This window comes from Leptonychotes weddellii, chromosome 4, assembly GCF_054177405.1.
Source record: "Leptonychotes weddellii isolate Sample4059 chromosome 4, ASM5417740v2, whole genome shotgun sequence".
In the NCBI taxonomy this organism is placed as follows: Eukaryota; Metazoa; Chordata; class Mammalia; order Carnivora; family Phocidae; genus Leptonychotes; species Leptonychotes weddellii.
The window spans coordinates 94,985,377-95,011,777 of NC_138372.1; the positions used below are offsets into that span (position 1 = coordinate 94,985,377).

At 38.8% G+C, this 26,401-nt stretch overlaps 1 protein-coding gene across 7 annotated transcripts in view; it reads right to left on the bottom strand.

Moving 5' to 3' along the window:
- Window positions 1–23,988, bottom strand: part of ARNT (aryl hydrocarbon receptor nuclear translocator) — a 74,972-nt gene extending 50,984 nt beyond the window's left edge. For 6 of the 7 annotated variants that reach the window (XR_014144144.1, XR_014144143.1, XM_081815916.1 and 3 more), the window contains exon 1: window positions 23,811–23,988. Coding sequence is in view for 4 of the 7 variants with exons in the window: in XM_081815916.1 (XP_081672042.1) it covers window positions 23,811–23,835 (25 nt within the window). In the remaining 3 variants the exon portion in view is untranslated. The remainder of the gene's footprint in view (window positions 1–23,810) is intronic. The other variant, XM_081815915.1, reaches the window with a different exon arrangement.
- Window positions 23,989–26,401: the final 2,413 nt, after the last annotated feature.

The window sequence follows — 26,401 nt, forward strand, 5'->3', positions numbered from 1 at the left end:
AAAAAAAAAAAAAAAAAGCTTGTGATAGTGACAGAATGCTAATCTAAAACAAACACACACACACACTCCCAAAATCGGTTAATACATTTTACTCATGCAACAAACATACATAACTTAGATCCTTTTTTAATTTTATTTAGAAAATACAGAAAAGAATCCAAAATAACTGGAATTCTAACCTCACCTAGCAATAACAAAGCAGCACTCTCCTTTCCTCTCCCAAAGTGGTGTCAGTGAAAGCCATCTAAAACAGATTTTTTTTTTTTTAAAGTTTTATTCATTTATTTGACAGAGAGAGAGACAGCGAGAGAGGGAACACAAGCAGGGGGAGTGTGAGAGGGAGAAGCAGGCTTCCCGTGGAGCAGGGAGCCCGATGCGGGGCTCGATCCCAGGACCCTGAAATCATGACCTGAGCCGAAGGCAGACACTTAACGACTGAGCCACCCAGGCACCCCACTAAAACAGATTTAAATAAGATCCAATAACTGGGGGGCGCCTGGGTGGCTCAGTCGGCTAAGTGGCTGCCTTCGGCTCAGGTCATGATCCCAGGGTCCTGGGATCGAGCCCCGCATCGGGCTCCCTGCTCAGCGGGAAGCCTGCTTCTCCCTCTCCCTCTGCCTGCCACTCTGCCTACTTGTGCTGTCTCTCTATCTCTCTGTCAAATAAATAAATAAAATCTTAAAAAAAAAAAAAAAAAGATCCAATATCTGGGACGCCTGGGTGGCTCAGCCGGTTAAGCATCTGCCTTCAGCTCAGGTCATAATCCTAGGGTCCTGGGATTGAGTCCCACATCAGGCTCCTTGCTCAGCGGAGAACCTGCTTCTCCCTCTGCCTGCCGCTTCCCCTTCTTATGTGAGCACTTTCTCTCGCTCTCGATCTCTCACAAATAAAATCTTAAAAAAAAAAAAAAGATCTAATATCACATAATACAAAAATATTCAAACTTCAATTTTAAGAAAGAAAATCACTCAAAAAAAAAAAAGAAAGAAAATCACTCATCATACCAAGAAGATCTCAAACTGAATGAAAACGATGATGAAACATAAATGTTAGAATTATCTGACAAAGATTTTAAAGGCAGTCATGATAAAAATGCTTCAACAATTATTAACATAGTTGAAATAAATAAATTGAAAGCTTCAGCAAAGAAACAGTCTCAACAAGAAACAGGATATAAAGAATCAAATAGATATTTTAGAACTGACTGAAAAAAAAAAGTTAAATGGATTGATTGAAGAGCAGAATGGAGAGAACAAAGACAAGAACCAGTGAAATGGAAGACAGAACACTAGAAATTATCCATTAGAGTACTGGAAAGATAAGAGAAATAGGGCAAAGCTGAAAAATAATGTCTAAAAATTTCCCAAATTTGGCAAGAAATGTAACCTACAGATTCAAGAAATTGAGTAAACCCCAAAAGGATAAACCTAAAGAAATGCATTCCAACACACATCACAATTAAACTTCTAAAAACTAAAGATTAAGTTTTGGAAGTAGCTAGAGAAAAATTACACCTTACCTACAGAAGAAAAATAATTCAAACAACAGCAGATTTTTCACCTGAAACCATGGAGGCAAAAAGAACATGGCACGATATCTTTAAGTTGTAGGGAAAAAAGAACTGTCAACCCAGAATCCCACAACCAGTGAAAATACCATTCAGGAGTGAAGGGGAAATCAACACACTCTCTGATGATGTACAACTCAGGAGAACTTGCAACCAACAGACCTATCCTTAAAAAATGACTAAACGGGACACCCGGGTGGCTCAGTCAGTTAAGCGTCTGCCTTCGGCTCAGGTCATGATCCCAGGGTCCTGGGATTGAGTCCCACATCGGGCTCCCTGCTCCACGGGGAGCCTGCTTCTCCCTCTGCCTCTCTCTCTCTCATGAATAAATTAAAAAAAAAAAATGACTAAACAAAATTCTCCAAAAAGGGAAGAAATTATAAAACAAGGAATTCTGAAACATATCAAGAAATAAAAAAGAACACAGTATGCAGAAATATGGGTAAAATCCATAGGCTTTCCTTCTCCTTTTGAGTTTTCTTAATCATATTTGGTGGTTGAAGCAAAAAATACAACACTGATATGTTTCTGAATATATATAGAGGAAGTATTTATGACAATTAAATTACGAATGGGGATACTAAAGGGAGGTAGGATGTTAACACTTAAAGTGGTAAAATGACACCACCCATAGACTGTGATGTTATGATATATAATGCAATGCCCACTCCAGCAATTACCAGAAAAGCTATACAAGGAGATACACCAGCAAACATTGCATATAAATCAAAATGCAATTCTTTTTAAGATTTTACTTTTATTTATTTTATTTTTTTAAAGTTTATATATATATTTTTTGGTAATCCCTACACCCAATGTGGGGCTCAAACCCAAAACCCCAAGATCAAGAGTCACATACTCTTCCAACTGAGCCAGCCAGGCGCTCCTCAAAATGGAATTCTAAAAAATGTTCAAATAACCTACAGGAAGGCAGAGAAAAAAATAGAGAAACAGAAACCCAAACAAATGAAAACAGCAGACTTAAGCCCTAACATACCAATTTTATTAAATGTAAATGGTCTAAATATACCAATTAGTAAAAAAAGATAAGCAGAACAAACAAAAAAAATGACCCAGTCTATAAGAAATGCTTCAGAAAAAAAAAAAAAGTTGCTTCAAATGTAACAGTAGAGACAGGTTGAAAGGAAAAGGATGAAAAAAGATATATCATACACTGATCAAAGGAAAGCAAGAGTAACTGTATTAGGGCGCCTGGGTGGCTCAGATGGTTAAGCGTCTGCCTTCGGCTCAGGTCATGATCCCAGGGTCCTGGGATCGAGTCCCACATCGGGCTCCCGGCTCAGCGGGGAGCCTGCTTCTCCCTCTGACCCTCTCCCCTCTCATGCTGTTTCTCTCTTGCTCGCTCTCTAAAAAATAAATAAATAAAATCTTTAAAAAAAAAAAAGAGTAACTGTATTAATAATAATCAAGTAAACTCCAAAGCAAAATGACCAGAGACAAAGCACATTATATAATATTCAAGCCACCAAGAAGACATTTGGCAGTTATGCACCAAACAAGAGCACTGCAAAATCTGTTAAACAAGAACTGATAAAACAGAAAGGAGAAAATAATTATAGCTGGAGACTTCAACACCCCTCACTCAACTGAAAGAACAATTAGAAAATCAGCAAAGATATAAAAGATCTCAATGACACCCTCAACCAACAGGATCTAATTAACATTTACTCAAACACTCTAACCACAATAGCAGGTACACATTCTTTTCAAGTGTCCCCAGAATATAAACCAAGATAGGAAATATCCCGAGCCATTAAGCCTCAACAAATTTAAGAATGAAATCACAGATTATGTTCTCCAACTACAATGGAATTAATCTAGAACTAAGATAACAGGAAAATCACCATACACTTGGACACTAAATGACACACTTCTAAATAATAAATGAGTCAAAAAAGAAGTCTCAAATGAAATTAAAAATACACAGAACTACAATGCAAATTAAAATACAAGATAGTAAAATTTGTGGAACACAGCAAAAGCTGTACTCAGAGAAAATTTTATAGCACTAAAATGCTTACACTGGAAAAGAGGAAAAGTCAAGTCAATCATCTAAGCTTCCACTTCAAGCACCTAGAAAAAGAACAAATTAAACCCAAAGCAAGCAAAACGAAGGAATAGACAACGTAAACCAATGAATTTGAAAACAGAAAAATACTTTTAAAAAACAAAATCAAAAGCTGGTTCTTTAAATAGATCCCAAAAATGGACAAGGCCTAGCAAACAAAACTACCAATATCAGAAATGAAAAGAGAAAAAAAAAAAAAAAAAAACCAAAAAGACACATATCACTACAAACCTCAAAGAAATAAGAGTAGTGGTAATACTAGGAATAACTTACAAACATAAATTTGACAACTTAGACAAAATGGACCAATGCCTTGAAAAAATACAGACCCAATACAAAACAGATGACTTGAATGGCCCCATAAATATTAGGAAATTGAATCCATAATTTAAAAGCTCTCGGGGCGCCAGGGTGGCTCAGTCGTTCAGCATTTGCCTTCGGCTCAGGTCATGATCCCAGGGTCCTGGGATCGAGCCCCGCATCGGGCTCCCTGCTCCTCAGGAAGCCTGCCTCTCCCTCTCACACTCCCCCTGCTTGTGTTCCCTCTCTCGTTGTCTCTCTCAAATAAATAAATAAAATCTTTAAAAAAAATAAAAAATAAAAGCTCTCAAAAAAGAAATCTCCAGGTCTAGACGAAGAATTCTACTAAACATTTAAAAAATTATATCAGTTCTACACAATCTCCTCCAGAAACTGGTTGAGGAAGGGGACACTTACCAATTCCTCTTAGGAAGCTAGAATTGCCCTGATAACAAAACCAGACAAAATCAGTACAAAAACAAAGCAAACAAACTGACAAAAAAACTAGAGATCAATATTCCTCATGAAAACATATAAAAATTCTTAGTATTAGCAAATAAAATTTAGCAATATGGAAAAGAATTATATAACATGACCAAATGTGATTTACTCCAGGGAAGCAAACTGGCTCAATATTTAATAATCAATCAACATAATCCACCATATTAGTAAGATAAAGAAGGAAAATAACAGATGATCATATCAACTTATGCAAGAAAGCATTTGATAAAATCCAACACTCATTCCTAATTAAAAAATCACAAAAATAAAAATAGAGGGAAATGTCCTCAACTTGAAAAAAGAATCTACCCCTCCAAAAACCCCAAAACAACAAAAAGAAAGAGCCTAAAGCTAATATTATACTTAATTGTGAAAGACAATCCTTTTATGATTGGGAACTAAACAAGAATATTCCCTCTTATCATTTATTCAAACATACTGGGAAACCCTAGCCAGTGCAAAAAATGCAAGAAAAGGAAACAAAAGGCATAAAGATCAAAAAGAAATAAAACTTCACAGATGCCATGTCTTTGTAGAAAATTCCAAGGAATCTAACAAAAAACTCAGAGCAAGTAAGTGAATCCAGTAAAATTGCAGGATACAAGATAAGTATACAAGAATAAATTGCTTCTATATATTAGCAACTAATAGACACCAAAATTAAAAATACAAAGCTATCTACAGGGACGCCTACGTGGCTCAGTCGGTTAAGCGGCCAACTCTTAGTTTTGACTCAGATCATGATCTCAGGGTCCTGGGATCAAGCTCTGCATCAGGCTCTGCACTCAGCGGGGAATCTGCTTAAGGATTCTCTCTCTCCTTCTCCTCCTCTTCCTCCTCCCCCTGCTCGCACTCGCTCTTTCTCTAAAATAAATAAATAAATTGTGGGGTGCCTGGGTGGCTCAGTTGGTTAGGCATCTGCCTTTGGCTCAAGTCATGATCCCAGGGTCCTGGGATGGAGCCCCACATCAGGCTCTCTGCTCTGCAGGGAGTCTGCTTTGCCCTCTGCCTCTCCCCCCATTCACGCTCTCCCTCGCTCGTTCTCTTTCTCAAATAAATAAAATCTTTAAAAAATATAAAATAAATTTTTAAAAAGCTACTTGTAATCACTTTAAAAAAAGAAAAAAATACTTGAGTATAAATACAACAAACAGGACTTGTATGCTGAAAACAACACAACACTGATGAAAGAAATCAAAGATCTAAATAAATAGAGAGAGATACCATGCTCATGATTTTAAAGACTCAACATAATAAAGATGTCAATTCTCTTCAAACTGATAGACAAGTTTAATGTAATTCCTATCAAAATTCTATCAAGATGCTTTTATAAAGAAGATAATTCTAAAATTTTTAAGGAAAGGTAAAGGAAACAATTTTGACAGAGAAAAGTGGCAGGAATCAGTCTACCCAATTTCAAGGCTTATTATATATCTATGGTAATCAAAAGTATGGAGTCTTGGCAGAGGGACACAGAGCAATGGAAGCCAGAAACAGACCCACACAAATATGCCCAAATGATTTCTGACAAAAGTGCAAAAACAATTCAATGGAGGAAAGATCATCTTTTCAACAAATGGTGCTAGAGGCAACTGGACAACTGTAGATGAAAAACTGAACCTCAATCTAAGCTTTGCCCTTTATATAAAAATTAATCAGAATGGATCACTATGTAAATGTAAAAACTATGTAACGTTTAGGGGGGAAAAAAGGAGAAAATCTTCAGGATCTAGGTCTAGGCAGAGTACTTAGATTTGGCACCAAAAGCATGATCCATGAACAGTAAAAGTGATAAATCGGATTTCATTAAAATTAAAAACTTTTAGTCTGTGAATAACTGCCAGAAGATGAAAAGACAAGTAACAGAGTGGAAGAAAATACTGAAGGAAAGGACTTGTATCCAGAATATAAAAAGAACGCTCAAAAATCAACATTAAAAAAAGCAGTCTGGGGACACCTGGGTGGCTCAGTCATTAAGCGTCTGCCTTCAGCTCAGGTCATGATCCCAGGGTCCTGGGATTGAGCCCCGCATCGGGCTCCCTGCTCAGTGGGAAGCCTGCTTCTCCCTCTCCAGCTCCCCCTGCTTGTGTTTCTGCTCTCGTTATCTTTCTGTCAAATAAATAAATAAAATCTTTAAAAAAAAAAAAAAAAAGGCAGTCTGACTACAACAGGGGCAAGACATGAAGAGACAGTTCACCAAAGATACAAAAATGGTAAATATTCATATGAAAACACGGTCAACATCATTAGCCATGAGGGAAATGCAAATTTAAGCCACACTGAGATGCATTACATACCTATTGGAATGGCTAACATAAAAATAAATAAAAATACCAAATGCTGGGAAAGATACAGAAAAAGATCACTTATACATTGCTGGTAGATGTAATACAGCACAGCCACTTCAGAAAATAGTTTGGAAGTTTTTTTGTTTTGTTTTGTTTTGTTTTTTAAAGATTTTATTTATTCATTTGACAGAGATACAGCGAGAGAAGGAACACAAGCAGGGGAGAGTGGGAGAGGGAAAAGCAGGCTACCCGTGGAGCAGGGAGCCCGATGCGAGGCTTGATCCCAGGACCCTGAGATCATGACCGGAGCGGAAGGCAGACGCTTACGACTGAGCCACCCAAGCGCCCGGGGAAATTTTTTTAAAAACTTGGGATGCCTGGGTGGCTCAATCGGTTGGTTAAGCACCTGACTTGGGCTCAGGTCAAGATCTCAGGGTCCTGGGATCAAGACCCGCATCCGGCTCTGTGCTTAGCAGGAAGTCTGCTTCTCCCTCTGCCCCTCCCACCGCCCCCCCAATCAGGAATGTACTTTTTTAAAATTTGAAACAAATACTTTTGTAAAGCATTTATTAATGTAATTATTTTTTCTTTTAGTTTGTTAATGGCATGAATTACAAGTTTTCTCAGGTTGAACCATCTCTTGAGTTCCTGGAATAAACCCTACTCAGTAATTGCAGTAGATTGAATAATATAAAAATGCATGTCCACACAGAATCTCAGAATGTGACCTTACTTGGAAATAGGGTCCCTGAAGATAAAATTAGCTAAGACTAAGGTCATAATGGCTTAGGTTGAGTTATAAATCCAATGACTGCTCTTTTTTTTTTTAAGATTTGAGAGAGAGAAAGCAAAAGTGCATGAATAGGCACACACGCAGGGCAGGAGGAGGGGGAAAGGGAGAGGAGAGAAAGTCTCAAGGGAACTAGCACTCAGCACCCAGCACTCAGCACTGAGATCAGGACCTGAGCAGAAACCAAGAGTCGGACGCTCAACCCACTGCACCATCCAGGTGTCCCTGACTGCTTTCTTTATTCGAGGAAGGAGAGACACATTGGATACAGGGACACAGAGATTGGAGTGACATGTCCAAGCTAGAAAAGAGGGAGAGATTTCTCCCTCAGAGCCTCCAGAAGGAACCAAAGCTGCCAACATCTTCATTTCAGATTCTGAGCCTCCAGAGCTGTGAAAGAATACATTTCTGTTGTTTTAAACCCCCCAGTTTGTTAATTTGTCACAGCAGGGAAACTAATAATGATGTATGATTCTTTTAATATACTCTGGATTTGAATCACTAATATGAGCCCCTTTCAAATGGAAAAACGGGTAGCATAGTTAAGGAGTATTCTTATTGCACTGAAATCAAGTACCTTCTATTAAAATCACAATTTTACAGCCTTGCCTGAGGAAAGCATCCACATCCTAGAGACCAAATGGAAACCCAGGGATCTGGGTGAATGCACTAACCTCTGCGTCTAGAGTTCTTCCAGCCTGCTCCTACCTTCAGGTCCTGGGCCTGAGCCGTGGCCTCCAGCCCAGCCATTCCTGATGCAGACTGGCTGCCCCCACAGCCCATTTCTCCTGCCTAATGAGGTTTTGTGCAATTTGGGAGTTTTTCCATAAACTGACCCTTGTATTAATAAAGCCTTTAGGAGATTTTTGTTAGAAACTAAGGACCTCCCTTCAGCTCTGAACAGCTTTTTCCCTTGATTCCAACTAAAAGATTTATGTACCTTTCTAGTTCAGTCAAATTTGTGGGTGGCTTCTCTACCTTTCCTATTCTACATTCTTTAGTCCTATGTTAGCTTTACATCTCAGAAATGGTGAAATGTACATCAGTCCAATAGAATACGAAATAACAAAAAAAATCACAATTTCAGAAATTACAGAAAAATAGTAAATATGTTTTAGTCAGTCAAATAATCTCCCAAATTTACAGAAAAGCTACTTCTAAATGTAACTTCCTTTCCTGAAATAGGAGAAATAATATAAAACTTAGTCACTGAAAACACACAATGAAGGAAAACAGGAATGATAAAGGAAGCATTAAAAGTTGGATGGGGGACCCGGGTGGCTCAGTTGGTTAAGCGTCTGTCTGACTCTTGTGTTTTTGGCTCAGGTCATGATCTCAGGGTCGTGAGATCAAGCCCCACACTGGGCTCAGTGCTCAGCACGGAGTCCGCTTAACGCTCTCTCTCTGCCCCTCCCCCAACTCACACTTACCCTCTCCCTCTCTCAAATAAATTAAGTATCTTTTTAAAATATTTTGGATCGTAAAATGTTCAAAAAGAAACCTTGGGAACAATAATTCATCATGTTCTTAATGTCTGAAATATGAACTTTGGATATGTTTTTAATGTTTTATTTATTATTCCTAAAATCTACCTCCAAATTTTATTTGTAATAAATTGCACCCAACCGGGTCACCTGGGTGGCTCAGTCGTTAAGCGTCTGCCTTCTGCTCAGGTCATGATCCTAGGGTCCTGGGATCAAGCCCCTCATCAGGCTCCCTGCTCAGCAGGAAGCCTGCTTCTCCCTCTCCCACTCCCCCTGCTTGTGTTCACTCTCTCGCTGTGTTGTGTCTCTCTCTGTCAAATAAATAAATAAAATCTTTAAAAATAAAATAAAAAAATAAATTGCACCCAACCTAAAAACACAAAACCTCTTTTATGCATGTCTTTTATTACAAGCCCAAGCATTTATAACCGCCTTTAATACTGGATAAAGAATGTACTTAAGTACTCATCATTAAAATGATGATGCAGGGGCGCCTGGGTGGCTCAGTTGGTTAAGCGACTGCCTTCGGCTCAGGTCATGATCCTGGAGTCCTGGGATCGAGGCCCACATCGGACTCCCTGCTCAGCAGGGAATCTGCTTCTCCCTCTGACCCTCCCCCCTCTCATGCTCTCTCTCTCTCTGTCTCATTCTCTCTCTCAAAATGAAAAAATAAAATCTTAAAAAAAATAAATAAATAAAATGATGATGCATTATCACAAACTAGTAACCAAAACAGTATGGTACTGGCACAAATACAGACATATAGGCCAATAGAAAAAAATAGAGAGCCTAGAAATAAATCCTTACATGTATAGTTAAATGATTTAACAAGGGTTTCAAGACAATTCAGTGGGGAAAGGACAGTTTTTTCCAACAAGTGGTACAGGGAAAACTGTTTATCCACAAGCAAAAGAATGAAGTTGTACCCTTACTTTATATCACACATAAAAATTAACTCAGATCAAACTCCTAAATGTAAGAACTAAAACTAGTTAACTCTAGAAGAAAGCATAGGAGGAAAACTTCATGACAATGAATTTGGCAATCTTGAATATATCAAAAGCACAAGTAACAAAAGTTAAAAAAAGAAGATAAATTGGACTTTATCACTAGAAACTTTTATGCATCAAAGAACACTATCAGGGCGCCTGGCTGCTCAGTTGGTACAACATGCGACTCTTGATCTCAGGATTGTGGGTTCAAGGCCCACGTTGGGTGTAGAGATTACTTAAAAATAAAATCTTAAAAAAAAAAAAAACCTATCAAGAGAGTAAAAAGGCAACACATGGAATAGGAGAAAAAATTTGCAAATCATATATCTGATATGGAATGAATATCGAGACTACGTAAATAACTCCTACAACTCAACAACAACAAAAAACATAAACTGATTTTAAAATGTCCAAAAGACTTGAATAGACATTTCTTCCAAGAAGATACACAAATAGCCAATAAGCATATGAAAACATGCTCGACCATTACTAATCATTAAAGAAACGCAAATCAAAACTACAATGAGATAGATATCACCTCACACCCATTATGATGGCCACCACCAAAAAATTTTAAAAATTATTTTAAACATTTTTTGGGCGCCTGGGTGGCTCAGTTGGTTAAGCGACTGCCTTCGGCTCAGGTCATGATCCTGGAGTCCCGGGATCGAGTCCCGCATCGGGCTCCCTGCTCAGCAGGGAGTCTGCTTCTCCCTCTGACCCTCCTCCCTCTCATGCTCTCTCTCATTCTCTCTCTCGCAAATAAATAAAATCTTAAAAAAAAAATTATTTTAAACATTTTTTAAATAATAAAAAATAAATGAGTGCCTGGCTGGCTCAGTTGGTAGAGCATATGACTCTTTATCTTGGGGTCGTGAGTTCTGGCCCCATGTTGGGCACAGGGCATACTTAAAACTTTTTGAAATTAAAAAATAACAAGTATTGGGGCACCGGGATGGCTCAGTCAGTTAAGCGTTTGCCTTCAGCTCAGGTCATGATCCTCCTCCTCAGCAGGAAGCCTGCTTCTCCATCTTCCCCCCACCCCCCACTCATGCTTTTTCTTGCTATCTCTCTCTCTCAAATAAACAATCTTTAAAAAAAAAAAAAAAGTATTGGTGAGGATGTGGGGAAACTGGAACTCTTGTACTCTGTTGGTGGGAATATAAAATGGTGCAGTCACTATGGAAAACAGTATGGAGAGTCCTAAAAAAATTAGAAACAGAACTACTTTATGATCCAGCAATTCTACTTCTGGATATATACTCAAAAGAATTGAAAGCAGAGTCTCAAAGAGATACTTAGACAACATCCACGTTCATAGCAGCAATATTCACAATAGCCAAGAGGTGGAAGTAAGCCAAGTGTCCACTGACAGTTGAATGGATAAAAAATTGGGGCATATACATCGCCTTTTAAAAAAATGAATCCTGCAATAACACACAATACAGATGAACCTTGAAGATACTAGCTAAGTGAAATAAGCTAGTCACAAAAGGAGAAATACTATATGACTCTACTTAAATGAGGTACCTAGAATAGTCAAATTCATTGAGAAAAAGCATAGAATGGTTGTTTCCAAGGGGGGGAGGGATTTGGAAAATGGGGAGTTATTATTTACTGGGTACAGAATTTCAGTTTTGCAAGATGAAAAAAGTTTTGGAGGTGTATGGTGATGATGGCTGCACAACAATATGAATATACTAAGGCCAATGAACTGTACACTTAAAAAATGTTAAAATGGCAAATTTATGTTATTTGCATTTTGCCACAATAAAAAAAATGTAATATATCAGAAAAATTTTGAGATGGATCTATACCATTGAAATGGAAAGTTATCCACCGTATATGATTACGGAAAAATAAGCTACAGAAAAAAATACATAATATATTCCTTTTTTAAAGTTTATATGCAGGACGCCTGGATGGCTCAGTTGGTTGAGCATCTGCCTTTGGCTCAGGTCATGATCCCAGAGTCCTAACCCTTATAAACTTTACATGCTAGTAGGAGAGAGAGATCAACAAGAAAAATAATTAAAATATAAATTGGGGGCGCCTGGGTGGCTCAGTCGGTTAAGCGACTGCCTTCGGCTCAGGTCATGACCCTGGAGTCCCGGGATGGAGTCCCGCATCGGGCTCCCTGCTCAGCGGGGGGTCTGCTTCTCCCTCTGACCCTCCCCCCTCTCATGTGCTCTCTCTCATTCTCTCTCTCTGAAATAAATAAATAAAACCTTTTTAAAAATATATATATATAAATTGGGATGACAATATGAAAGTAACATTTTATAGGTAAAAAATGAATAAATATCAAATTTCAAAATCAAATTTCATATGATTCAACCTAATAATACATTATATAGTGATAAATGTGGAGAAAAATAAACCAGGGGAAGTCAAATCACAAGTATATAATGGTTAGGGGCGCCTGGGTGGCTCAGTCGGTTAAATGTCTAACTCTTTTTTTTTTTAAGATTTTATTTATTTATTTGACAGAGAGACAGTGAGAGAGGGAACACAAGCAGGGGGAGTGGGAGAGGGAGAAGCAGGCTTCCCGCCGAGCAGGGAGCCCGATGCAGGGCTCGATCCCAGGACCCTGAGATCATGAACTGAGCCGAAGGCAGTCGCTTAACCGACTGAGCCACCCAGGTGCCCCTAAATGTCCAACTCTTGTTTTCGGCTCAGATTATGATCTCAGGGTTCTGAGATCGAGCCCCACATCAGGGTCCATCCTCAACACTGAGTTTGCTTGAGATCCTCTCTCCCACTCCTTAGGGAAAAAAAAAGTATATAAAAGTTGAAGGACAGGAGGACAGCAATTTTAGATAGTGAGGAAAGACATCACTGAAAAGGTAAAAGGAGATAGGAATAGGAGACAAGAGATAAGAAAAGGAGATAAGGGAATAAACCATGCAGGTATCTGGGGGAAAAGCATTATAGGCAGAGTGTAAAGATCCAGAGGTGAGAACATGCCTGTTAAGTTCTAGAAACAGTATGGATGACATCATGGCTAGAATGGAGTGAGTGAAATGTTACACAATAAACGAACAGTGGTTATCTCTGGGATGGCATTTAGAGACTTCTACATTTGATTTTCTGTATATCATTATTTTGTCTTTTATATTAAGTATATATAACTTTTATAACTGGAAAATGCATGATCCCAATTTTTTTAAAAGAAAATGTGGAGGGGGGTGGCATACATTGAAAATCTAAGAGAACAAAGCTTAAGCTTTAAAATTAGATAAATCTGGATTCCAATCCTAGGGTTGCCACTTAACCACCTATATGATTTAATCTCTCTGAGTTTATCTGTAAAATGTAGGTAATAGTACCAACTTTTTCAGAAGATATTAGATACTGCATGTGAAAAGAACTCAGCATAGCACCTGAAACACTGTAAGTACTCCTTAAATAGTAGCTTTATAAAAATATATCCAACACCGGGGCGCCTGGGTGGCTCAGTTGGTTAAGTGACTGCCTTCGGCTCAGGTCATGATCCTGGAGTCCTGGGATCAAGTCCCGCATCGGGCTCCCTGCTCAGCAGGGAGTCTGCTTCTCCCTCTGACCCTCCCCCCTCTCATGCTCTTTCTCTATCTCATTCTCTCTCTCAAATAAATACATAAAATATTTAAAATATATATATATATCCAACACCAAAATGTTAATTGATTTTGCTATTAATTTTTTCATTACAAAAACAACATATTAAAATATGGATATACAGAAAACCAAATGTAAAAGTCTCTAAAAATATTCAACAATACAAAAGTGAACAGGGGCGCCTGGGTGGCTCAGTTGGTTAAGCGACTGCCTTCGGCTCAGGTCATGATCCTGGAGTCCTGGGTTCGAGTCCCATGTCGGGCTCCCTGCTCAGCAGGGAGTCTGCTTCTCCCTCTGACCCTCCTCCCTCTCATGCTGTCTCTCATTCTCTCTCTCAAATAAATAAATTAAAAAAAAAATCTTAAAAAAAAAAAAATACAGAAGTGAACAATCAAAAGTAAAATCCTCTACCCACACTCCAATCCCATTTCCCCCTTGTGGGTAACTGCTATTAACATTTTGATATGAATCTTTCCAGATCTTTTTCTATATACCATATATCAAAGGTTTTTTGGTAATTTTTACATAAGAAAGGGAGCATAGAATATTTATTCTGAATCTTTTGTTTTTTCCATATAACAATAAATTTGGAATGTGTATCATGTCAATAAATAGAGTTAGCTCACTCTTTTTAATAGTTATATAGTACTTCTTAGTACAAATGTATATATTTATGACATTCAAACAATCGGTATCATAAATAATGTTTCAATGAACACCACTGTGTATTTTTATGCATGGTGCCAGTGTTTCTACACTAATAAATTTCTGAAAATGACCCCCTGGATATAAGGGAACATATTTAAAACTTTGCCCATTACACTCCAAAAAGGCTATACCAATTAAGAGCCTCACCAACCATATCAAATTATTCATATGTCCACCTGCACTAAGTCCTAGCAATCCTTCAAATTTTTGCTAATTTTCTAGGTATAAAATGATTCTTGTTAGTTTAATGTTCATTTATCTGTCATTAGTAAGACTGAATATATTTTTGTTATTGCTAATGCTTTTTCTGTTTTGTCCTATAAAATTTAAATAGTGATTACATGTAAATTCCCTAAGAAAAAGCAAAATCTCCAATTAAAAATAAAGTTCACACTTTTAGTAATAGATTTATATAGAATCTGAGTTAGAGGAATTTAGAGAAAGAAAAGATGATTCTGAGATGGTTTAAATTAAGAAGTGACATAGTTCGTAGCACAGAGAAGGTACTCAATAAGAAGGAAAAAGTAAAGGAAACAAGGCAGGCAACCAGCCAGCCAGCAAGTTTCAAAAAGGTAAATGAAGCTGGGCCTCAAAAAAAGTTTAAGGAGTGGAAAAAGGCATTCCACACAAAGGACATAAGCAAATCCTAAAGGGAGGTATGAAAATAGGTGTGAAGAGCTGTCAGGCCTAAATAGAGCACAGAGTCTGTATCTGGGAGAAAAAAATAAGATGTCAAGTGTTACCCAATTGTGAGAAGGCCTTGAATGACAAGATGAAATCTTAGATTTGATTCAACAAGCAACCAAAAGATAAAATACACCTTTAAATCAGAGTGACAAGAAGAAAACATAAATTAAAAGATTAATAAAAGTTTGAAGTAACAGAAGCAGGGAGATGAATTATGCTAACCATCGATAAGGTGATAAAGGCAACTTCTGAATAAAAATAATGGAGTAAATGCATACATCTACTTTTACTCTCTCCCCCCCCAAAAAATTACATAAGGAGAAAAACAATTTTATACAAGACATAAAATCCATGGACAAAAATGGAAGAAAAAAGCAACAAATTTTTGGAAATGGACCACTGCCTTGATAGATCCACAAGAAATGAATCCTAAGCCAGCAAGGGGAAAAGCAGAAAACCACCCCAATTTATATGTCAAAATCCCCCAAAGTCTCAGGAATTGGTGATTCTAGGTACAGGAGAGAGGGTGTGTGTGAATGAAAGCTAAAATAAAAAGAACTGGTTCAACAATGTTTAAGCAGCAGGTGGATTTCCAGATCCTCTCCCTGTTCCTTCTAGCAAGGAAACTGCCTTACTCCCCCATCAAAAGACTACTTTATTCTCTGGAGAATATAAATCTTCATTGCTATCTATTTGCCCTGGCCCAAGAAACACCAAGCAAAGTTGAAAGTGAGGCTATCATACTGAAAACAGGGAAACTAACAGCAATATATGCAAAATGGATGCTTCACTCTTTCCTTGTTGCACTGCCTCGCCTATATTCCATGTTTTCTCTTTCTTGGATTACTGGTGAAGCACATCCTCTACTAAGTTCTTAAGAAAGAGTGTAAGGGAGACCTTGGATATATGAAAATATCTTTCTTATATTTCACTAACTGATAGTTTGCCTACGTCTGCAACTCTAAGTTGGAAATTATTTTCCCTATGAATTCTGAAGGTATTGCTCCATTGCCTTCTACTTTCCAGTGTGACTAGTGAGAAGCAAAATCAATCTGATTCCAGATTCTTCTGAAGTGATCAACTTTTTTTCTTTGCAGCTCACAGGATACTCTTTTTATTTGATGCTGAAATCTCATGATATTGTGCCTAGATGTGGGTGTGTTTTCATTCACTGGTCTGTCCCTTCAATTTGAAAACTCATGTCTTCTACTTCCCGAACATTTTATTCAAACAAAAACAAAAAAGTTAAAAGAGATAAAAATGGTTGTTACTGGGGAGAAGAAACAGAGAATGGAGTGGAGGACTGTTGTTTTTGTAAGAAATCATGTAAAACTAAGTCTTTAAATAAATATATGCATGTATAATTTTGATTAAAATTACTTTATACATATATATGTTTAAACATCTTTTAAATACATACTTTTACATAATCAAAACATTTTATATGTTTAAATATATATGTTTTAGGGGGGAAACATATATATTGGTTATTTATCTGATAACCAATCAGATAAATACATGAAAGAATCCAAATACTTCCAGGGGCGCCTGGGTGGCTCAGTTGGTTAAGCGACTGCCTTCGGCTCAGGTCATGATCCTGGAGTCCCTGGATCGAGTCCCGCATCGGGCTCCCTGTTTGGCAGGGAGTCTGCTTTTCCCTCTGACCCTCCTCCCTCTCATGCTCTCTGTCTCTCATTCTCTCTCTCTCAAAGAAATAAATAAAATCTTTAAAAAAAAAAAAAGAATCCAAATACTTCCAGTTGCTTAGCCTGAGTAACTGGAAAAACTGTGACAGTCATGGAAGATACAGAAAAGTAAGGAAGGGTAGAAGATCTGAAGGAAATACTGGTGAGCATATATATAAATTGTATGTTAAAGATTATTCAAATAGAGATGTGTTTTAAACAGATGAAAATATAGTAAAGAAGCTATGTGAGAAGACAGGAATGACAATCTTAGAGAATTTTTTTTTTTGAGAATCTTTAATACATGGAAGATAAATGAAGAGAATGGGATATAGTAGTTAGCAAACAAATATTTAAGGTAGGAAAGCAAGTAGGTGGGCAAATAGATAGAAATGAAGGAAGCTTATTAATTATAAATTCTAGCCCCAGCAGTGAAACTAGAAAAGAAGTATAATGAACAAGAAAAAGAAAATGAGCAGGCAAGGGCGCCTGGGTGGCTCAGTTGGTTAAGCAACTGCCTTCGGCTCAGGTCATGATCCTGGAGTCCCGGGATCGAGTCCTGCATCGGGCTCCCTGCTCGGCAGGGAGTCTGCTTCTCCCTCTGACCCTCCCCCCTCTCATGCTCTCTCTCTATCATTCTCTCTCTCTCAATAAATAAATAAAAATCTTTAAAAAAAATAAAAGAAAATGAGCAGGCAAGAGAGACAAATAAGAGTCAGTGGAAAAAAAAAAAAAAAGCAGAGCAGCATATCTAAGAGGCTCATCAAAAAGGTACAATTATGGGGCATGAAGAACTAGGAGACGAACTCCAGTAAGAAGCCTAAAAGTTATTTAAAGAGCTGAGAAACAGGGGCGAGCACCTGGATAGCTCAGTCGGTTAAGTATCTGCCTTCAGCTCAGGTCATGATGCCAGGGTCCTGGGATCCAAATCCCGCATCCGGCTCCCTGCTCAGTGGGGTGTCTGCTTCTCCCTTTTCCTCTGCTCACGCTCACTCCCAAATAAATAAATAAATAAAATCTTTAAAAAAAAACAAAAACAAAAACACTTATCTCCTAAAAACATAAATATATTGACTATGGGGGCGCCTGGACGGCTCAGTCAGTTGAGCGTCAGACTCTTGATTTCAGCTCAGGTTATGATCTCAGGGTTGTGAGATCCAGCCTCAGGATGGGTTCAGTTCAGATTCTGCTTGAGATTCTCTCTCCCTCTCTCTGCCCCTCCCCCTACCATGAATGCGTGCATGTGCGCTCTCTCTCTAAAATAAATAAAGAAAAGGGGTGCCTCAGTGATTCAGTTGGTTAAGCGTTCAACTCTTGATTTCGGCTCAGGTCATGATCTCAGGATCCTGAGATGGAGCCCTGAGTCAAGCTCTGCATTGGGCATGGAGCCTGCTTCAGTTTCTCTCTCCTTCTCCCTTTGCCCCTCCCCCACTCTCTCTAAAAAATAAAAATAAAATAAAAAATTTTAAAAATTTAAAATAAAAGAATGTTTGTTGACTGTGTACACAGATTGCCAACAATCAAATTGTCTCTACCCCCTACTAGCTATGAGATTTCAGATGAACTATTCACTCTGTGCCTTAGTTTCCTCATTTGTAAAACAGTAATATTAGTACATACTTCATAGAACTGTTGTAAAATTAAAAAAGATAATACATATGAGGATTAAATGAAATAATGTATTTAGAATAGAACAATTATTAATAAATGCTAGCTATTATAAATTAATTCATGTTAATGGCTTAATTAGTATTACCCTTGCAGAGGTATTTTCATGTGTTTTTTTTTTAAAGATTTTATTTATTTATTTATTTATGTGACAGAGAGAGATACAGCAAGAGAGGGAACACAAGCAGGGGGAGAGGGAGAAGCAGGCTTCCCGCTGAGCAGAGAGCCCGATGTGGGGCTGGATCCCAGGACCCTGGGATCATGACCTGAGCCAAAGGCAGATGCTTAATGACTGAGCCACCCAGGCGCCCCGAGGTATTTTCATGTTGACAGTGCATAAAGATACGAACCCCCAACATTCACTTACTCAACCAATACTTATTTAACTCTAGTCCTACATCCTTGGCACCACTGTGAGCAGTGGGGCGCTGTGGTGAAAAGGAAGGTAAAGGTCCTGCTCTCACGAAACTTAAATTCTAATTACATTGCTAAAATCATAAACTTAGTCTGTCCATTCAACTACAGTTAAAATGTAGAGGAGAAAATACAAAATGAAGAAATGATGAAGAGGGGCACCTGGCTGGCTCAGCTGGTAGAGCATGCAACTCTTGATCTCGGGGTTGTAAGTCTGAGGCTGATGTTGGGTATAGAGATTACTTAAAAATAAAATATTTTGAAAAATGATGAAGAGATGTAAAAGTTTAGAGAATTAATTTGGAAAAATGAGATATGGTTTCTAACATACAAACAGGAAAGTGCAACCTGGCATAAGTAGGAACTTAATAAATGTTTAATCATTCTTTAAAACAGATGGCTCTAGAAGCAGGGTCTATCACTGGGTGTGGATGATGGGCCCAGATACACTCCAGTGAGCTCAAGCCTTGCATTTCAGAAAGGCTTTAAATGTATTCTTTTACTGTTACATCTAAATGAAATCCGCTAGGGGCGCCTGCCTGGCTCAGTTGGTAGAGTATGTGACTCTTGATTTGGGGGGCTGTAAGTCTGAGCCCCACGTTGGGTGTAGAGAATACTTAAAAATAAAATCTTTTAAAAAAAGGTTATTAAATACATACATACATAAAATCAGCTCTATACCCCCCACATAGGACAGTACCACCAGGGAATTAACCTTTAAAATAAATATTGTGGGGGCACCTGGGTGGTTTAGTCAGTTAAGTGTCCGACTTTTGATTTCAGCTCAGGTCTTGATCTTGGGGTTGTGAGTTCAAGCCCCACATTGCCAGCATGGAGCCTATTTAAATAAATAAATGAATACATACATACATACATAAACATTTGAGTGAATAGCATGAAAGGAAAAAAAAAATGGTTCCAAAAAGTTTCCACAATCAGGGATTCAAATTTTACTAGTTTTGGAATGAAATACCCACAATGTGTCATGGCCTAAGTAAAATTCAGGAAAAAAGGGTTTGTTTCCTTGACTCTTACAATTTAGTTTTTTTTTTTTTCCAGATTTTATTTATTTATTTGAGAGAGAGAGCACATGAGAGGAGGGAGGGTCAGAGGGAGAAGCAGACTCCCTGTTGAGCAGGGAGCCTGATGCGGGACTCAAACCCAGGACTCCAGGATTATGACCTGAGCCGAAGGCAGTCGCTTAACCAACTGAGCCACCCAGGCGTCCCTAGTTTTTGAAGATTAACCACCACTTGGCACTGTGTTGCTACCAATAACCTACTGTTATTTCCTTAGAAGCCATCCTCTATCACAGAGAACCACAAAAGACTTTCATTAAACATCCAGGAAACACAGTATTCTCATCTGTTAGTGGACTGTTTGAGTAGAGGGGTAGGGCTATAGTGCAAAACACTAAAATTAGAGACCACTACTTCATAAAAATAAGAAAACTAGAGTTGCAAAAATGCAGAAGTATCTACTTCTTAATGTTTAAGAAAATAAAGAAGATTCAGGTTGGCACCACAAATCTAATGCATAGAGCTACACAGATCTAATATGCAGATCAAGGTTCTTTTTCAAAATGTTAATTGTATTTCAATTGTTGAATTAGTAAATTATATTTAGTATACTTTCAAACGGTTTTTGCAATAAAATATCTTGACATCTTAATTTTATACCACATAAACTCCTATTTTTCCCATATCTGAAAAAAGTAAAGGTAATAGGTAAGAATGTTAATTAATGCTTTCAAAACTCTAATTTACATGAAAATTATGGAAAAAGAAAAAGAAAAATTTTTCCTAAATATCTGCTTCACAAACCCAAACAATGTTCGTTCCTTTACCTTCTGCCACATTCTCCATCCACAATAAGTGGTACCCACTAGCACAAAAAGAGGTGAGATGAGACTACCAGAATCAAGGAAAGAAATACCTACACGCCTACAAATTCATTCAAATCTCTGGTTTGAATACTGAACTTGAAGTCAAATACCTAATCTCTTCCCAGCCAGTGCCTTAGCCAATGCATTATGAATCATGCATGCAATTTAAAAAGTGTTCATCAAAACTGTTAGTATTTCATAGACAAAAAAGACGGCCTAACACTTCATGGACCACCTACCACCCACTTCTACTTGCCAATAGTAAGTAAAAGTAATGAAAAATAATAAAATATGGGGGATTATCAATTCATGTAGAGAAAAGGCCATTATTGCATTAGACCTATTACTTTAACATAACTCTTAGAGAGTAGAGAATAAGCCATATCTTACTCTACTTTTGATCCAGCACCATGTTAAGACATAGTGAAAATGCAAAGGAACCAGGTCCCCTACAAGATACTAAAGGGCCACCAACAGTCTCTAAATCACACTCTACAATTAACATGATCATCAAGCATTCTTATTAACCCTTAAGATTAAGTTAAATGGAGCTTAGAGAGAAAAGTTAAATAATGATAACACAAATCTTTTGCAGGCATTTGTTAAGACAGAATTAACAAGAACTATAGGGAATCTTAACCAGCAAAAAGATAAAGTAGAAAAAAACTCAAAGAAATAGGTACGTATCTAGTGCCTTAAATGGCTCTAAGGAAATGTTTGACCATGCAACAAAGAATTCTGACCTGAAAACCATTTACTTTTTTTTTTTAAGATTTATTTATTTACTTCAGAGAGCTTGCAAGCGTGCAGCTAACAAGTGGGGGAGGGGGGAGGGCCAAAGGGAGAAGAAAGAATCTCAAGCTGACTCCCCACTGAGGGCAGAGCCTGCTGGAGGCTTGATCCCAGGACCCTGAGATCATGACCTCAGCAAGAGTCCAAGGCTCAACCAACTGCACCACCCAGGAGCACCAAAAACATTTACTTTCTTTTCACTGAGCACAGTACATTTCCACCCTGCGACCCTCCATTCATAGTCCACATTTCCCAAAACACAACAAGCTATAAAAGTCCACAATGCATCTATGATCGCTTCCTTTTGCTATAAAGGAGCAAAAGAAGAAATGAAGGAAAAAAATAAATTTTTTATTTTAATTACCAGGTGTTGAATGTTGTACCAATAACGTGGAAGAAATGTGAGAATTTTTGAACATCAAAAAGGAAATCTAAAAATTGCAGAAGCAGGCTGTCAAAGGATAATAAACAAAATCAAATGTTTCATCAGCAAAGATTCTACGCAAATAAATACCATTTTCTGCTTCAGATTTCAGCTGATATGAAACAGCTAATGAAATGTAGTCAAGAAACTGTCATTCTGGTCACTGTTGTTGAAAAAAACAAAATAAAGCAGCCCCACCCGCACTGCTGGTGGAAAAAAGCTCCCGACATATGCACTAAACTTGTTTACCCTGGCCACCTCTTAATAAGAGAAATGCTTTGCAACTTGACTAGGGTTATGTAACTATTTTGCAATGTGTTATCAGTTTAAAATCCTGTTTATTTACTCCCTAGTTTTAACACATAGGTTATTTTACTACAAGATCAGGTTTGCCATAATAATAGCATCTTTCCAATTTTATTCCATCATCAGCACTTCCTGAAATAGAACTTAAGCCATTATCTACTTTTCCTCTAAAAAATTTTGAAAGATTTTACAATATATTGGCATGTGACAAATTAACTTCTTTAAATAGCTCTGTTCCCAGAAACAGGGTAGTAGACAGTAAATTTCATAGTGATTCAACTGTTACAGCAAAACTTGGGTACCACAAAATAATACTCATTTCAGAGACATGGAAAAAATCCAATTTCAGTTTCAACATGGGAAACCCACTGAATCCCTTTCACTGCTGTATTTTCAAGTAATTCAGCCCCAACTTCTGGCTTCTTTTTAAAAAGACTATAGGGATTTCTGGAAAAGGATTTTATTTCGCAAGAGAATGGCCAAGGTCTGCAAGGTAATCTAGGATCCCTAAAATGAAATACTTCCCAGGGAGAAATAACTGTAATATAGTGGAAGGAGGGCTGAGACTAGGACTTTGGAGACCTGATCTGTCTAGACCTGCCTCAATACACCCTACTCCATTGCTTAGACATGACTGGCTAGATTTTTTAATATTCAAGCTCCCCCTTTTGAAGAGATGTTCACTTAAAAATGACATGAAACTGAATTTTTCTTTCAAAAGAACCCTCAAACCTTTTTTTTTTTATTATTTTTTAAAGATTTTATTTATTTATTTGACAGAGAGAGCAAAACCAGGGGGAGTGGCAGGCAGAGGGAGATGGAGAAGCAGGCTCCCCGCTGAGCAGGGAGCCCGACCAGGGTTGGATCCCAGGATCCTGGCATCAGGACCTGACCCGAAGACAGACGCTTAACCGACTAAGCCACCCAGGCGCCCCCTGAACTTTTCTTAAAGAATGGAAACTGCCTCGATCTACACCCAAGATTTAAACCTCGGTTTCTGGATGCAAGCTGTTGGCAAGATCTGCCCTGAACACCAACCATTACACAAACTTCTGTCCTCAGCAGCTGAAGACACTAGAGGCACTTAAGATATAAACGCGTTTCAAAGGATGGGGGGGGGTAGAACAGTCTAGAGAAACTGAGTATATATTCAAAGATTTTTAAATTAAAATTTAAATTTAAATGTTTAAACGTTTGGAAGTTCAACACTTCAGCTAAACAGCAGCGTGGTCCAGTCTTTATAAATCCAAATTACTTTTAAAGTAAAACGAGCCATTCTGCCCAGTTATTCTGCATCAAGCAGCTCCAGTGGGCAGAGTTGAAAGAGGACCACATCACACACTAGAAAGCCGCCAGGAGAGTGGAGGCAGGCCAAGCCCAGCGCGGGGAGCCGCTCCAACAGAACTCTCCCCAAGGAACTCCCACCCGCCTGCTCCCTCCCTCCACCTCGGGTCTCCCCAGTTCCCTAGGGTCGGCCCCTCCCCCCACTCCCCTCCCCCACAACCCTCTGGCCACCCCCGCTCGTCCTAGCGCCCTCAGCCCCAACTACTGCCCCTGAGCCCTGGGTCTCCTCAGCTGCCAACCCTTTCAGCCCCTCCTCCTTTAGAGGCGCCCCAGTCCTCCGTCTACTCACCGGGGTTAGCAGCAGTCGCCGCCATGGCCGTAGATGCCACTGCCGTCGCGCCACCCCCCCAGTGGGAGGAGCTGCCGCCACCGAACCGGGGGAGGAGGAGGGGAGAGCCACTCCCCAGACACGGCACCCTACAGCCGCCACCGCTACCGCGGAATCAAAGATGGCGGCTGCGGCAACCCCCCACCGGCCCCAGCCCCTACGGAGGACAGACCCCGCCCATAGAGTGGGTGGAGTCATACCCCACACACACACACGGCCCGCCCTCTCTGGGAAACTGACCAATGAAAACTCCAAGAGGTAGGGCTGGCCACTGTGCCCGCCGGCCCATTGGAGGAGGGAGGGCAAAAAAGAAGTCCAGCTCTCTCTCTAATCCCGCCTCCTGTGCGTCAGAGGTCAGTGATCGAGTGACGTAAGTGAAAAAAATTTTATTAAAAAGCTTGGCTAGGTGGTGGATTCGCTCGGCTGACGACTGTGCAGACGAGTTGTTTAGTAAATCCTGTTTAGGTGCTCTAATGCTTCGGTTTTACACAGTGATTTGTAAGTCACTTTCTAGAATTTGTTCCTCCTTTCAGGACCTTTGTCCGTGGTGAAAAAAACTCAATAATTTTTGAGTGCCTGGTATGGAACTGATCGTGTAAAACCATCTGGGCGCTTAAGGTCTAGTGAGGGAGATGCAGACAGCCCAAACAGAAGGCAATGTATGAAGAAGGTATTTTGATCAAGAGTGGGATGACTTCCTTTGGTCAATGATAGGGACATAATGATGGGTTTTTAGTAGGGAAGTGATAAGATGAGGACTGAACAGATTTTTTAATAATAGGAAGCACTGAGCATTCGGGCCGGACGCTATCCAAACGGCTTTGTGCGTTTACTCATTTAATCCTCACAACACTAATGTAGATTCTACTATTTCCATTTTGCACATAAGGAAACAAGCAAAGAGATTGAGCAAGTGATAACCAACTAGTAATTGTGTGCGATGCAAACTGAAGAAGTATGACTCTAGGAACATGTTTTAGCACTACAAGATTAACTACCACCTTACATATATTTCATAAATTGTTTAATATAAATTTAATTCAAATTTTAACAAATTCCATTACGCTATTGAGCATATTCACATTCTTAGAGGTTACATATGTACTACAAAGATTACATCCATTTATCTCATTAGTTAACAGTACAGTTTATTGGGGCGCCTGGGTGGCTCAGTTGGTTAAGCAACTGCCTTCGGCTCAGGTCATGATCCCTGGGTCCTGGGATTCAGCCCAAGTTGGGCTCCTTGCTCAGTGGGGAGCCTGCTTCTCCCTCTCCCTCTACCTGCTACTCTGCCTGCTTGTGCTCTCTCTCTGTCAAATAAATAAAGAATCTTAAAAAATAAAAAAAGTACAGTTTTATTTTAACATAATTTGAGGTATTTTAACATAATTTGTATATTATTGTTTACATTGTTAAAATTACTTTTTTCCTTTGTTGCTATTTTGTTGTGTTGTATTTCCAATTCATCAAAAGAGAAAAATCATCCACTCAAAAGAAATAAGTTGACACATAAGAAGTAGTGATGAAAAAAGTAACAAGTCAGAATTTCAATTCAAAATTATGTAGTAAGGGTGCCTGGGTGGCTCAGTCGTTAAGAGTTGGCCTTGGGCTCAGGTCATGATCCCTGGGTCCTGGGATTGAGCCCTGCATCATACTCTCTGCTCAGCGGGAAGCCTGCTTCTCCCTCTCCCACACCCCCTGCTTGTGTTCCCTCTCTCGCTGTCTCTCTGTTAAGTAAATAAATAAAATCTTAAAAAAAAATAGAATATCTATTTTTTTTTAATTATGTAGTAAAGGTAGCTGGCTATTAAACAAGACTGCAGTTTAGATATAGAGTGCAAGGTTTGTGCCTTTACATGATAAGTTCATCTAAGCAGTGATAAATAAATGAATAAATAAAAATGTAAATAGAGGGGTGCCTGGGTGGCTCCAGTCGTTAAGTGTCTGCCTTCGGCTCAGGTCATGATCCCAGGGTCCTGGGATCGAGCCTTGCATTGGGCTCCCTGCTCTGCCAGAAGCCTGCTTTTCCCTCTCCCACTCCCCCTGCTTGTGTTCCCTCTCTCGCTGTGTCTCTCTCTCTGTCAAATAAATAAATAAAATCTTTAAAAATAAATAAAATAAAATAAAATGTAAATAGAAAGACAACTATGAATATCTATGGGGCACCTGGGTGGTTCAGTCGGTTAAGAAGTTAAGTGTCTTGCTTTCCGCTCAGGTCATGATCTCAGGGTCCTGGGATCAAGCCCCATGTCAGGCTCCCTGCTCAGTGGAAAGCCTGCTTCTCCTTCTCCCTCTGCCTCTCCCCCGAACTTGTGCTGCTCTCTATCTCAAGTAAATAAATAAAATCTAAAAAAAAGAAAAGAAAGTACAACTATGGATATCTAAAAGTTGGATTTTATTGGACCAACAATCTATTTGTCCATTGCCCACTACACCCTGGCTGTTAGGAACTTTTGCCAAACAGTGACTCGAAAAGCCATCAAAGCTTACAAGTCATTTTTGAACCAAATATAATAACCTCATTGACTTGTAAAATGCATTTTTCCAGAATG